At 37.6% G+C, this 13,009-nt stretch overlaps 1 protein-coding gene across 2 annotated transcripts in view; it reads left to right on the top strand.

The window, feature by feature from the left end:
- Positions 1-13,009, top strand: part of LOC123566567 (translocon-associated protein subunit beta-like) — a 59,934-nt gene that overhangs the window by 19,201 nt on the left and 27,724 nt on the right. For both annotated transcript variants that reach the window (XM_045360796.2, XM_045360795.2), the window contains exons 2-3: positions 6,126-6,295; positions 10,941-11,039. In XM_045360796.2, the coding sequence (XP_045216731.2) occupies positions 6,126-6,295; positions 10,941-11,039 (269 nt within the window). The remainder of the gene's footprint in view (positions 1-6,125; positions 6,296-10,940; positions 11,040-13,009) is intronic.

A 13,009-nucleotide genomic window follows, 5' to 3' on the forward strand; every position in this document is an offset into this window, starting at 1 on the left:
GGTTAAGTTGAAAACTGGGTCACATGAGCTCAAAAACTAGGTCACTATGTCAAATAATAGAAAAAACGACGTCATACTCAAAACTGTGTCATGTGGGAAGAGGTGAGCGATTCAGGACCATCATGGTCCTCTTGTTTTAAACAAATGAGGAAAATTCGGTAGCCCAGTCGGGCTTGTACCTGTGGAAAATCGGTAGCCCGAGCTGAAATTTGGTAGCCAAGGGCTGTCGGACTACCGTGAATTTCGAACACTGCTCTAGAGACCATATTTTTCAATGGATCTTCATGAAAATTGGTCAGAATTTTTATCTTGATAATATCTAGGTCAAGTTCAAAACTGGGTCACATGAGCTCAAAAACTGGATCACTATGTCAAATAATAGAAAAAACGATGTCATACTCAAAACTGGGTCATGTGGGAAGAGGTGAGCAATTCAGGACCATCATGATCCTCTTGTTATAGCTTTTTGCAATGCAAAATTTGCATATACCTATTACCGTGAATTTCAACTTCCAGTCTAAAGAAGTTGATAAATTGATCTAAGACAAAGAAAGCATTTCTATTTTACAATGGGCCAAACTAAATATGAAACAGATATGGCAGAAATAAGCAACTTCATTGAAATTTGCGGAGAAAAATAGCAAAGATTAACCATAACCACCAGTCACTTAGCTAAATTCCTTAATCATGTTAAGTGTCAAAACAGGACATTCACAGTAGACCTGACATAATTCATACCACTTTATAAGTTCAATTTAATTGATATTTTACATTTTTAGCTTGACTATACGAAGAATGGAGAGCTGTCCTACTCGACCTGGCGTCGGCATCCTTCTGCGTCCACACTTCGGTTAATATTTTGATGCACTTTCTCTTTATCTCTGTAATTACTTGATGGATTAGTTTCAAACTTAATAGTTATTCCTCATCATCACCCACATCGAATGGCACAAGGGCCATCACTCTTACACCAATATTTCATGAATTATCCCCCCTTTTGACTTAGAATTTCAATTTAAAGTTTTGATGCACTTTCACTCTATCTCAGTTATTACTAAATGGATTTGATTCAAATTTAAAATAGTTGTTTTACATCATCACCCACATCATATGACACAAGGTCCATAACTCTGGAACCAATTTTCCATGAATAATGCCCCCTATTTACATAGAATTTTAGGTTAAAATTTTGGCAATTTCACTCTAACTCTGTTATTACTAAATGGATTTTGTTCAAACTTAAAATAGTTGTTCCACATCATCACTTACAGCATATGACACAAGGGTCATAACTCTTGCGCCAATATTTGATAAATTATCCCCCTTTTACTTAGAATTTCACGTTAAAGTTTTGGTGCAGTATCACTCTATCTCAGATTTTACTGAATGATTTGATTCAAAGTTAAAATAGTTGTTCCACCTTATCACCCACATCATACTTATTTTTTGGTTTACGCACCGCCAGGAAATAAAAAAAATTACGTTTTTCCAATTTTATTTTTTCCTGAAAACTCTTTTTGAGCGCCGGTTCCATAAACTGAAAAATCAAAAATAAAAAGCCTAAATGGGTTTGATTCAATTTAAGTCAAAGTCATCACCCACATGATACAAGGTGTATCACTCTTGCACCAGTATTTCATGAATTATGCCCCCTTTTTGCATATAAATAGAGGATATTTCAAAAAAAAAAATTATTTGTTTGTTTCAGTGAAATATCAATTTTATTTCACAAGTGAGCATCAAAAACTGATATTTTCAGGAGTGGTGCTCACGAGTGAAATAAAATTGATATTTCACTGACACAAACAAATTTTCTTTTTATTTCATGTGTAAAACTCTACTTTTGTAGCGTAATTTATAAATGTCGAAAATCGCGGGAAAGATCAACAGAAAGCATAACACAAATGACGTCATTTTAACAACGTCATCGTCATTATGGTTCCCGGTATTCATAACGCTCGGTATACAATTTTACTTCAGTTGCGACGGAGGACCGGAACTAGTTCGGCAAAAACAGTGAAATCTATAAATGATTATCTACTGTTTCAAAACTGTGGATTATCACTTTTATTTCACTGAGAAAATTCTATAATTCACTGGAAAACATAAAATAAATATATAATACTTATTTAATGTTTTGATAACTTTATCTTTATTTCTGTTACTACTTGATTCCTTTTTGACACAAACATAAGCTATTGTTCAATACCTTCATCCAAATTGGAGTCATTAAACACTCCAGTGACTGCCTCAGCTTCCTCAGATGTGCCAATTTTCACTATCCAGCATAGAAATAGTCGGGCGCGCTGTCTCCTGTGACAGCTCTTGTTTTTTAGCTCACCTGTCACAAAGTGACAAGGTGAGCTTTTGTGATCGCGCAGCGTCCGTCATCCGTCTGTGCGTAAACTTTCGCTTGTGACCACTCTAGAGGTCACATTTTTCATGGGATCTTTACGAAAATCGGCCAGAAATGTTCACCTTGATGATATCTAGGTCAAGTTCGAAACTGGGTCATGTGCAGTCAAAAACTAGGTCAGTAGGTCTAAAAATAGAAAAACCTTGTGACCTCTCTAGAGGCCATATATTTCACAAGATCTTCATGAAAATTAATCAGAATGTTCATCTTGATGATACCGAGGTCAAGTTCGAAACTGGGTCACGTGCCTTCAAAAACTAGGTCAGTAGGTCAAATAATAGAAAAACCTTGTGACCTCTCTAAAGGCCATATTTTTCATGGGATTTGTATGAAAGTTGGTCTGAATGTTCATCTTGATGATATCTAGGTCAAGTTCAAAACTGGGTCAGGTGCGGTCAAAAACTAGGTCAGTAGGTCTAAAAATAGAAAAACCTTGTGACCTCTCTAGAGGCCATATATTTCATGAGATCTTTATGAAAATTGGTTGGAATGTTCACCTTGATGATATCTAGGTCAAGTTCGAAACTGGGTCAAGTGCGGTCAAAAACTAGGTCAATAGGTCTAAAAATAAAAAAACCTTGTGACCTCCCCAGGGGCCATATTTTTCAATGGATCTTCATGAAAATTGGTCAGAATGTTCATCTTGATAATATCTAGGTCAGGTTTGAAACTTGGTTAAGTGTGGTCCAAAACTAGTTCAGTAGGTCTAAAAATAGAAAATCTTCGTGACCTCCCTAGAGGCCATATTTTTCAATGAATCTTCATGAAAATTGGTCAGAATGTTCACCTAGATGATATCTAGGTCAGCTTCGAAACTGGGTCACATGGGTTCAAAAACTAGGTCATTAGGTCTAAAAATAGAAAAACCTTGTGACCTCTCTAGAGACCATATTTTTCAATGGATCTTCATGAAAGTTGGTCAGAATGTTCACCTCGATGATATCTAGGTCAAGTTTGAAAGTGGGTCACATGCGGTCAAAAACTAGGTCATGAGGTCTAAAAATAGAAAAACCTTGTGACCTCCCTAGAGGCCATATTTTTCTATGAAACTTCATGAAAATTGGTCAGAATGTTCATCGTGATGATATCTAGGTCAAGCTCCAAACTGGGTCACGTGACTTCCAAAACTTGGTCAGTAGGTCTAAAAATAGAAAATCCTTGTGACCTCCATAGAGGTCATATTTTTCAATGGATCTTCATGAAAATTGGTCAGAATGTTCACCTTGATGATATCTAGATCGGATTCGAAAGTGGGTCACATGCAGTCAAAAACTAGGGCAATAGGTCAAATAATAGAAAGACCTTGTGACCTCTCTAGAGGCCATTCTTTTCATTAGATCTTCATGAAAATTGGTGAAAATGTTCACCTTGATGATATCTAGGTCAAGTTTGAAACTGGATCACGTGCCTTCAAAAACTAGGTCATTAGTCAAGAATAGAAAAACCTTGTGTCCTCTCTAGAGGCCATATTTTTCAAATGATCTTCATGAAAATTGGTCAGAATTTTTATCTCGATGATGTCTAGGTCAAGTTCAGAACTGGATCACATGAGCTCTAAAACTAGGTCACTATGTCAAATAATAGAAAAAACGACGTCATGCTCAGTTCAAAACTGGGTCATGTGGGGACAGGTGAGCGATTCAGGACCATCATGGTCCTCTTGTTTCATAGAGGGATTTTGATATAACTTTGCACAAATGTTTACCACCACGAGACGAAGTGTCATGCGCAGGAACCAGGTCCCTAGGTCTAAGGTCAAGGTCACACTTAGAGGCCAAAGGTCAGATACAAGAATGACTTTGTCCGGAGCATTTCTTCTTCATGCATCGAGGGATTTTGATGTAACATGGCACAATTGTACACCATCATGAGACGAAGTGTCATGCACTGGTCCCTTCTTTTGAAATCTTCCCTTTGCTGTTACTATAACTTATATTGTAACTTTTTCATTACAAGTCGTAGGGAAAAATCGAGACCACTTTTCTGTAGTACACCATGCATGTTACACCCAATTCTGAGGTGTATTTTGAGCTATCTCTACCTGGTAAGGATTTTTGTATGGACTTGTAATTTTTTTTTTCTTGATTTTTTTTTTCTCTTTAAAGATTAACTTCCCTTAGTTGTTACTATAAATAACTTACATTGTAACTTTTTTATAATTGACCGTAGGGAAAAACCAAGACCACTTTTCTGTGGTACAACATTGATGTTACTTTCAAATTTTGGGTGTATTTTAAGGTATCTCTACCTGGTAAGAATTTTTTTTTATGGACTTAAAAAAATAAAAGAATTACAATAATTTCTAAAAAAAAACAAACATTGTAAACAACTAGAAAATTAAAATTCCATATGCAAATACAGGTGCTAGTGTAAAGAAATTTGCTGTGACGGGCATATATTGTGACAACCTGGTATCTTGTATCAACTCAGCAATATTTTCACTAGAGAGTTTACTTAACTGTGATTAGTTCTGTCCATGAAAAACTTGCACGCCTTTACGTTGTCAGAATGCGGTAAATTGGTATTATAGTGAATTCACATCAAGAGTAACTAAATACGACTTATTACTTTTGAACTTCACAGACTTAATTTATTGAATAAAGCCAATTTGCTGGCATATTGATTGAAAGTTGGTGGTTCTACCTAGGAACTGGCCTTTGCCAGAAATAATGTCCTGAGGGGCACCTGGGGTCATCTTTGTACCCCCCGACAACAAAGTTGTAAGGGGGGTTATAATACTGGTTTCAGGTTGTCCTGTCTGTCTGTCCGTCTGTCCGTAGACGCAATCTTGTGCGCACCATCTCTCCTTATCCCCTTGACAGAATTTAATGAAACTTCACACAAGTGATCAGTACCAACAGTAGTTGTGCATGGGGCATGTTAGGTTCTTTTAGAAAAAAATTTTGCAGAGTTATGGGACTTTGTTTTTTTGTTACTATACTATATACATAGACACAATCTTGTGCGCACCATCTCTCCTCATCCCCTTGACACAATTTAATGAAACTTCACACAAGTGATCAGTACCAACAGTAGTTGTGCATGGGGCATGTTAGGTTCTTTCAGCGACAAAAATTGCAGAGTTATGGGACTTTGTTTCTTGTTAACATTCTATGTACATACAGTCTGCATATGCAATCTTGTGTGTGCCTAATCTACCAACCCTAGCACACAATTTAATGAAACTTCACACAAGTGATCAGTACCAACCCTAGTTGTGCATGGTGCATGTTGCATTCTTTTAGATAAATATTCTGCATAGTTATGGGACTAACTTTGTTTTTTGTTACTATACTGTATACATACAGTCTATATACATACAGTCCACATAATTATAATTATGCAATCTTGTGTGCGTCAAATTGCAGTGTACTGTGTCAGTGCATGCGGGGGGTACATTCATCACCTTTAGTGATAGCTCTAGTTTAAGTCTATCATTGAATGGAGAGTGGCCATATGACCTGAACTGTGTTGGTAATTGACTTAAAACCCACTAAGCTGTCCAGAGTAAGTTTTAAATTTCCAACTTGCAATAAGGAATGGCCTCCCCTACATGGTACTGTATTGCCCAGCGTCAGTTGATTACTGTATTCTTTTGGGCAAGCCACCATTTCCTTTGCCCCAAAGTGCAGCATATATAACCGTTATGTCATTTAACTGTTTGACAAGTACTTTATAATTTTACAACATTTAATGCCTAATTTTTCAGATGAAGATTCTTACCACAATTGTAGTTTTGCTGCTTGCAAATTTCCAAGGCTATCAGGCTGATGATGATGGTGAGGCAAGACTTCTAGCATCCAAGAACATCCTTAACCAGTATCTTGTAGAAGAAAAAGACCTTACAGTTGAATATAGAATATACAATGTTGGAGGCAGGTAGGTGTGGGAAACTAAAACTTTATTCATTTTCATTTCAGTTTTAACACTCCAAAATGGGGGCACTTGGCCCCTTTAAGGGGCTGTTAGGGCTAAAAATAGAAATACCAATACGACTTCGTCTCATGAATCGCTTGATGGATCTTCATCAAACTTGGTCTGAAGCATCATTATATGGTCCTCCAGCATGCCCATTCACGCACTGCAGTACGTGAATCACGTACAAAATATCAAATGCACGCATAAAAATCACTTGTTGGGGGTACATGCACGCAGAGATTCGGAACTCTAGTTCAGCTGCAATATCGCTGTTTATTTCATCGCGCACTTGCCAATTGTTTGGTATGGTCTAAAACGCAGATCCGGTCCAAGAACGTTATAATTTCGTTTCCATCACCGAATTCTCGGCGTAATTGTCAGCTGTATAGAGGGGTTTGGTAAATGTTTTAGTCGGACGTCATACGGGTCGTGTGCAAAAAAAGAATGGATACGAAACGCAAAAAGGCATTTTAGCTTTAATAAACTCAGCAAAAGGTTAACAGTATTTTATTTTTCGATATTTAACTGCAATTTTGATACACATTGCATATCTGTAATAGTTTGGCCATTTATTATTGATGGACGAATTTTACCAGTCTTCAGTTGACTGTATGTTATTTCGGACGAATCGTGTTCCGTTCACGAAATTGGGAATACATGAACCGTGCTGAAAAATTATTTATATTTAGTATAATATAGGGAGGGGTGTTTTGATTCAGAATTTCCTATCTTAACTTTGGAAAAACATTTTACTTTTTCTAAAATTATCTCATCTGTTATACCCCACCCACGAGAGTTCTGTATGAAGAAAACAACAACAAAAAACAAACACAAAAAACATGTAATATACAAATTTCAGTAGTTAAATAGAAAATTTTCAGATCTGCCATGTAGTGTACCCCCAAATTTTGAAGTGTACCCCTATTTTGCAAAAGCAGGGGGTACATGTACCCTCAACTTTAAAAATGAGTGGGCATGCTGGTCCTCTCCCAAATTTGTTCAAAAGGGGCACCTCACCAGGCCCCTTTTAAGGTGATGCTAGAGCTAAAAATAGAAATACCTTTAAACAAATTCTTACCATGCACCGCTTGATGGATCTTCATTAAACTGGTCTTTGGCATCATTATATGGTCCTCTCCCAGATTTGTTCAAATGGGAGCATTTGGGCCAGAGCTCAAAATAGAAAAACCTTTAAACAACATCTTCTCATGAATCACTTGATGGATCTTCATCAGACTTGGTCTGTAGCATCATTATGAGGTCCTCTTTCAAATTTATTCAAATGAGGGCACTTGACCCCTTTTAGGGGCCGCTAGAGCTAGAAATAGAAAAACTTTTAAACAACTTCTTCTCCTTAACAGCTTGATAGATCTTCATCAACCTTGGTCTGTAGCATCATTATAAGGTCCTCTCCCAAATTTGTTCAAATGGGGGCACTTGGCCCCTTTTAGATGCCGCTAGAGCTTAAAGTAGAGAAACCTTGAAATGTCTTCTTCTCAGGAACAGCTTGATGGATCTTCATCAAACTTGGTCTGTAGCATTATTATAAAGTCCTCTCCCAATTTTGTTCAGATGGGGACACTTGGACCTTTTAAGGGGCCACAAGAACTTAAAATAGAAATACATTTAAACAACTTCTTAAAAACATGAACTGCTGGATTGATCTTCATCAAACTTAGTCTTTAGCATCATTATATGGTCCTCTATCAAGTTTGTTCAAATGGGGGCATCTGGCCCCTTTTAGGGGCCGCTAGAGCTAAAAATTTAAATACCTTTAAACGACTTCTTCTCATGAACCACTTGATGGAGCTTCATCAAACTTGGTCTGTAGCATTGTTATTTGGTCCTCTCCCAAGTTTTTTTAAATAGGGGCCGCTAGATGGATCTTCATCAAACTTGGTCTGTAGCATCATTATAAGGTCCTCTCAAAAATTTGTTCAAATGGGGGCACTCGGCCCCTAGGGGCTACTAGAGCTAAAAATAGAATGACCTTTAAACGACTTCTTTTTACGAACCATTTGATGGATCTTCGTCAAACTTGGTCTGTAGCATCAATATAAGGTCCTTTCTCAAATTTGTCCAAATGGGGGCACTGTTAGAGCTATAAATAGAAATACATTTAAACAACTTCTAAAAAACATGAACTGCTGGATTGAACTTAGTCTTTAGCATCATTATATGGTCCTCTTATCAAGTTTGTTCAGATGGGGGCACCTGGCCCCTTTTAGGGGCCGCTAGAGCTAAAACTAGAAATACCTTCAAACGACTTCTTCTCATGAACCGCTTGATAGAGCTTCATCAAACTTGGTCTGTAGCATTGTTATATGGTCCTCTCCCAGGTTTGTTTAAATGGGGGCACTTATCCCCTTTTAGGGGCTGCTAGATGGATCTTCATCAAACTTGGTCTGTAGCATCATTAAAGGTCCTCTCAAAAATTTGTTCAAATGGGGGCACTAGGCCCCTTTTAGGGGCTGCTAGAGCTAAAATATAGAATGACCTTTAAACGACTTCTTCTCATGAACCACTTGATGGATCTTCGCCAAACTTGGTCTGTAGCATCAGTATAAGGTCCTTTCTCAAATTTGTCCAAATGGGGGCACTTGGTCCCTTTCAGGGGCTGTTAGAGCTAAAAATAGAAATACCTTGAAACGACTTCTCTTGAACCGCTTGATGTATCTTCATTAAACTTGGTCTGTGGCATCATTATATGGTCCTCTCCCAAGTTTGTTCAAATGGGGGAACTTGGTCCCTTTTAGGGGCTGCTAGAGCTAAAAATAGAAATACCTTTTAAACAGCTTCATCAAACTTGGTATGTAGCATACTTTTGTCCAAGTTAGCTAGAGCTGAAAATAGAAATGCTTTTAAAAGTCTCTTTTAATTTAAAATAAAAAAAACATTAATTTTTTTTTAAAGTTAATGCTTTATCACAAGCAAGATCTGATTAGGTCAAAGTCGGCCTCAGGTGAGTGACTTAGGCCTACTTGGGCCTCTTGTTTATTTTTCAAACTGTCCATTGATATTTGTTCATTAACTTTTTACGGCACCAGGTACAGACTTGGGGTAATTGTTGGGAGGAGATAAATAGCCAGGTCACAGAATGCACGCATGCAATGTTTCCAAAGTAAAAGAAAAAATCACATACTTGGCAAAATATCTGCCCTAGGGTGATGATTTGTCAACAAAATCCATCATATTAACCTGATAGACACAATTTTCTCACTTAAACCACAGAAAGACATCATTTACATCCTACCCCCTGTTTAAGAATAAACTATTTTGCATCCACACACACACACACATGCACAGAGTCATTTTTTTATTAGCTCACCTGAGCACAAAGTGCTCAAGGTGAGCTTCTGTGATTGCCCTGTGTCCGTCGTCCATCCGTCTGTCCGTCGTCAACAATTTGACTGTTAACACTCTAGAGGTCACAGTTTTAGCCCAATCTTAATGAAACTTGGTCAGAATGTTACCGTCAATAAAGTCTTGGATGAGTTCGATATTGGGTCATCTGGGGTCAAAAACTAGGTCACCCGGTCAGATCAAAGGAAAAGCTTGTTAACACTCTAGAGGTCACAATTTTGGCCCAATCTTAATGAAACTTGGTCAGAATGTTACCCTCGATAAAATCTTGGACGAGTTTGATATTGGGTCATGTGGGGTCAAAAACTAGGTCACCAGGTCAAATCAGAGGAAAAGCTTGTTAACACTCTAGAGGTCACAATTTTGACCCAATCTTAATGAAACTTGGTCAGAATGTTACCCTCAATAAAATCTTGGACGATTTTGATATTGGGTCACTTGGGATCAAAAACTAGGTCACCAGATCAGATCAAAGGAAAAGCTTGTTAACACTCTAGAGGTCACAATTTTGGCCTAACCTTAATGAAACTTGGTCAGAATGTTACGCTCAATAAAATCTTGGACAAGTTTGATATTGGGTCATCTGGGGTCAAAAACTAGGTCACCAGGTCAAATCAAAGGAAAAGCTTGTTAACACTCTAGAGGTCACAATTTTGGCACAATCTTAATGAAACTTAGTCAGAATGTTACCCGTAATAAAATCTTAGACAAGTTAGATATTGGGTCATCTGGGATCAAAAACTAGGTCACCAGGTCAATCAAAGGAATAGCTTGTTGACACTCTAGAGGTCACACTTTAGGCCCAATCTTAATGAAACTTGGATCTTGATGATCTTTAGGTCAAGATCAAGTCTGGGTCAGGTGGGGTTGGGTCACGTGGGGTCAAAAACCAGGTCAAATCAAAGGAAAAGCTTGTGAACACTCTAGAGGCCACATTTATGACTGCATCTTTATGAAACTTAGTCAGAATGTTAATCTTGATGATCTTTAGGTCAGGTTTGAATCTGTGTCATGTGGGGTCAAAAACTAGGTCACCGGGTCAAATCCAAGGAATAGCTAGTTAACACTTTAGAGGCCACATTTATGACCATATCTTAATGAAGCTTGGTCAGAAGGTTAATCTTGATGATCTTTAGGTCAGTAGGTCAGGTGAGCGATACAGGACCTTCATGGCCCTGTTGTTGTAAAAGTGTTTTAAAAATTGCAATGAGCTTATATATAATTCAAGAGTTTTGTATTGCAGTGCTGCCCAGCGGGTTCGACTCCGGGACGACAGTTTTCCAGAAGCAGATTTTGCAGTTGTTGCTGGCAATCTAGAAGCTTATTGGGAAAGAATTGCTCCGTATCCTTTCATTTTGTTAGAGATAAAAGAGTGAATAATATGAATTTGTATTGGGAGAATAGGTTGAACCATATTAAGTAAGTCCAGTGTTCCTATAGAGCAATAGAGCATGAAAAGTCCTTGAATTTAATGCAAGGCAACCAAAAGGAAAATCTTTAAAAATCTCAGAAACTGTCAGCTGGATTTCAAATGGTTTTTATAGAAATGATGTCTAGGTGACCATCCACCAAAATTGCTCAAGCTGTTGTATTTCGGTAAAAACATGGGTAAGGGGGCCCTATATGGCTATATTGTAAATTTTCAAAAAATCTTCAAAACTACTGGGCAGATTTACTCCAAATTCACATGAATAATCCTTTGGTGGTTCGCTTTCAAAGTTGCTCAAAGAATTAAAATCAATGCAGAGCTGTAGTTGCCAAAGCAACAGAAAGGAAAATCTTTAAAATATACTCTCAGAAACTGTCTGCCAGATTTCAAATAAAGAAATGATTTCTAGGTTACCCTCAACCAAAATTGCTTTTAAAAAGCAGTTCTATTTCGGCAAAAAAAAGATATGGCCGCCAGGGGTGGGGCTTATTTTCCCTATATGGATATATTGTTAATTTCAAAAATCTTCTCTGAAACTTGAAGGCCTAGCGCTTTGGGTGGACGGATAGCTCAGTGGTTTGCACACTGGCCTTCCAATCCTGAGGTCGGGGTTCGATCCCCGGCAGCTACTCGGGAATTTTCAGAAACGCTTTTCAGTGTTTCCCACCCAGCTAGAGGTGTACTGGTCAGGAACCCAGGCAATCCTTGCGTGTATCAGTGCTATACACTGGGCACGTTAAAGAACCAGGCTGTCTATTCGAAACGAGCTAGGCTAAGTTAGCCGGACAAGCCTGTATCTGATTTCTGATCTCTCTGTGGGGGCTTTGTGTTTACTCTGTCCCTCTGGTCAGATCACTCTGTGTCTGTACTAGTAGAGGATGATTTTGCGCCCTGTGTGGCTGCAGTTGCTGTAAAGCGCCTTTGAACGTGTTTATCATGAAAAGGGCGCTATATAAGTCTGGTATAATAATAATAATAATTTGGTATGTTTTGCATTGTCTAATGGACTTCATCCAAGATTATTCAAATTATGATCCCAGGATCAATATTGATCTGCCCCGTGGTCCCTTGATTTTACATAGATCTCTATAGGAAAAACATGGCCTCATTTATGACAAATGTACCAGTGGGGGGCACACCCTGTGTCCTACAGACACCTTCTAGTTTGTTATTATAAATAGCCTATTTTGAAACTTTTTTATTATTGCCATAGGGAAAAACCGAGACCACTTTTCTGTGGTACAACATTGGTGGTACATCCAAATTTTAGATGTATTTTGACATAACTTTACCTGGTAAGAATTGTTTTGTGGACTTAGAATTTTTTTTGGAATTTCTTCTTTTTGTTGTTCCTGTCCTTTGGGCTTCAACAGTCAAGTTCTTTAAATTTTGCTTCCATCCTCTGATGTAACTCTTGGGGCGTATATTGCTCCGCTTGGCGGCGCTCTTGTTACAAGTTGACATCATTACCCCACCTACTTTTTTTCAATGGAAACAATGTATCTAAATCTGCATAAAATATTCTTTTGTTAAGAACTGTTTTAATGACACCCAAGATTGCTTCAAAATGGAAAGAAAAAAATTGTGGTCACTTAAAATGCATCTAACTTCATCTGCTTAAATAGTATTTGAAATTACTGACCCCTACCCCATTTTGCATATTACATCAGATTTAGACAATTAAATGCTGGCAAAAAATAAGGGTGAAGTTTTTTTTGCAATAAGTAGAATCAGATTGGTTAAATGGTATATTTTTAGCCATATTTTGATTATTTAGCATTTATTTTAAGCATAGAAAGAAATATTCAGAGAAACATTTTTCAAAATGATGGATATCCTGAAAAAAAAAAGCTTGTATACTTGTCTGAATTTGAACCCTGTCA

Source organism: Mercenaria mercenaria, chromosome 8 (assembly GCF_021730395.1).
Source record: "Mercenaria mercenaria strain notata chromosome 8, MADL_Memer_1, whole genome shotgun sequence".
Lineage (NCBI taxonomy): Eukaryota > Metazoa > Mollusca > Bivalvia > Venerida > Veneridae > Mercenaria > Mercenaria mercenaria.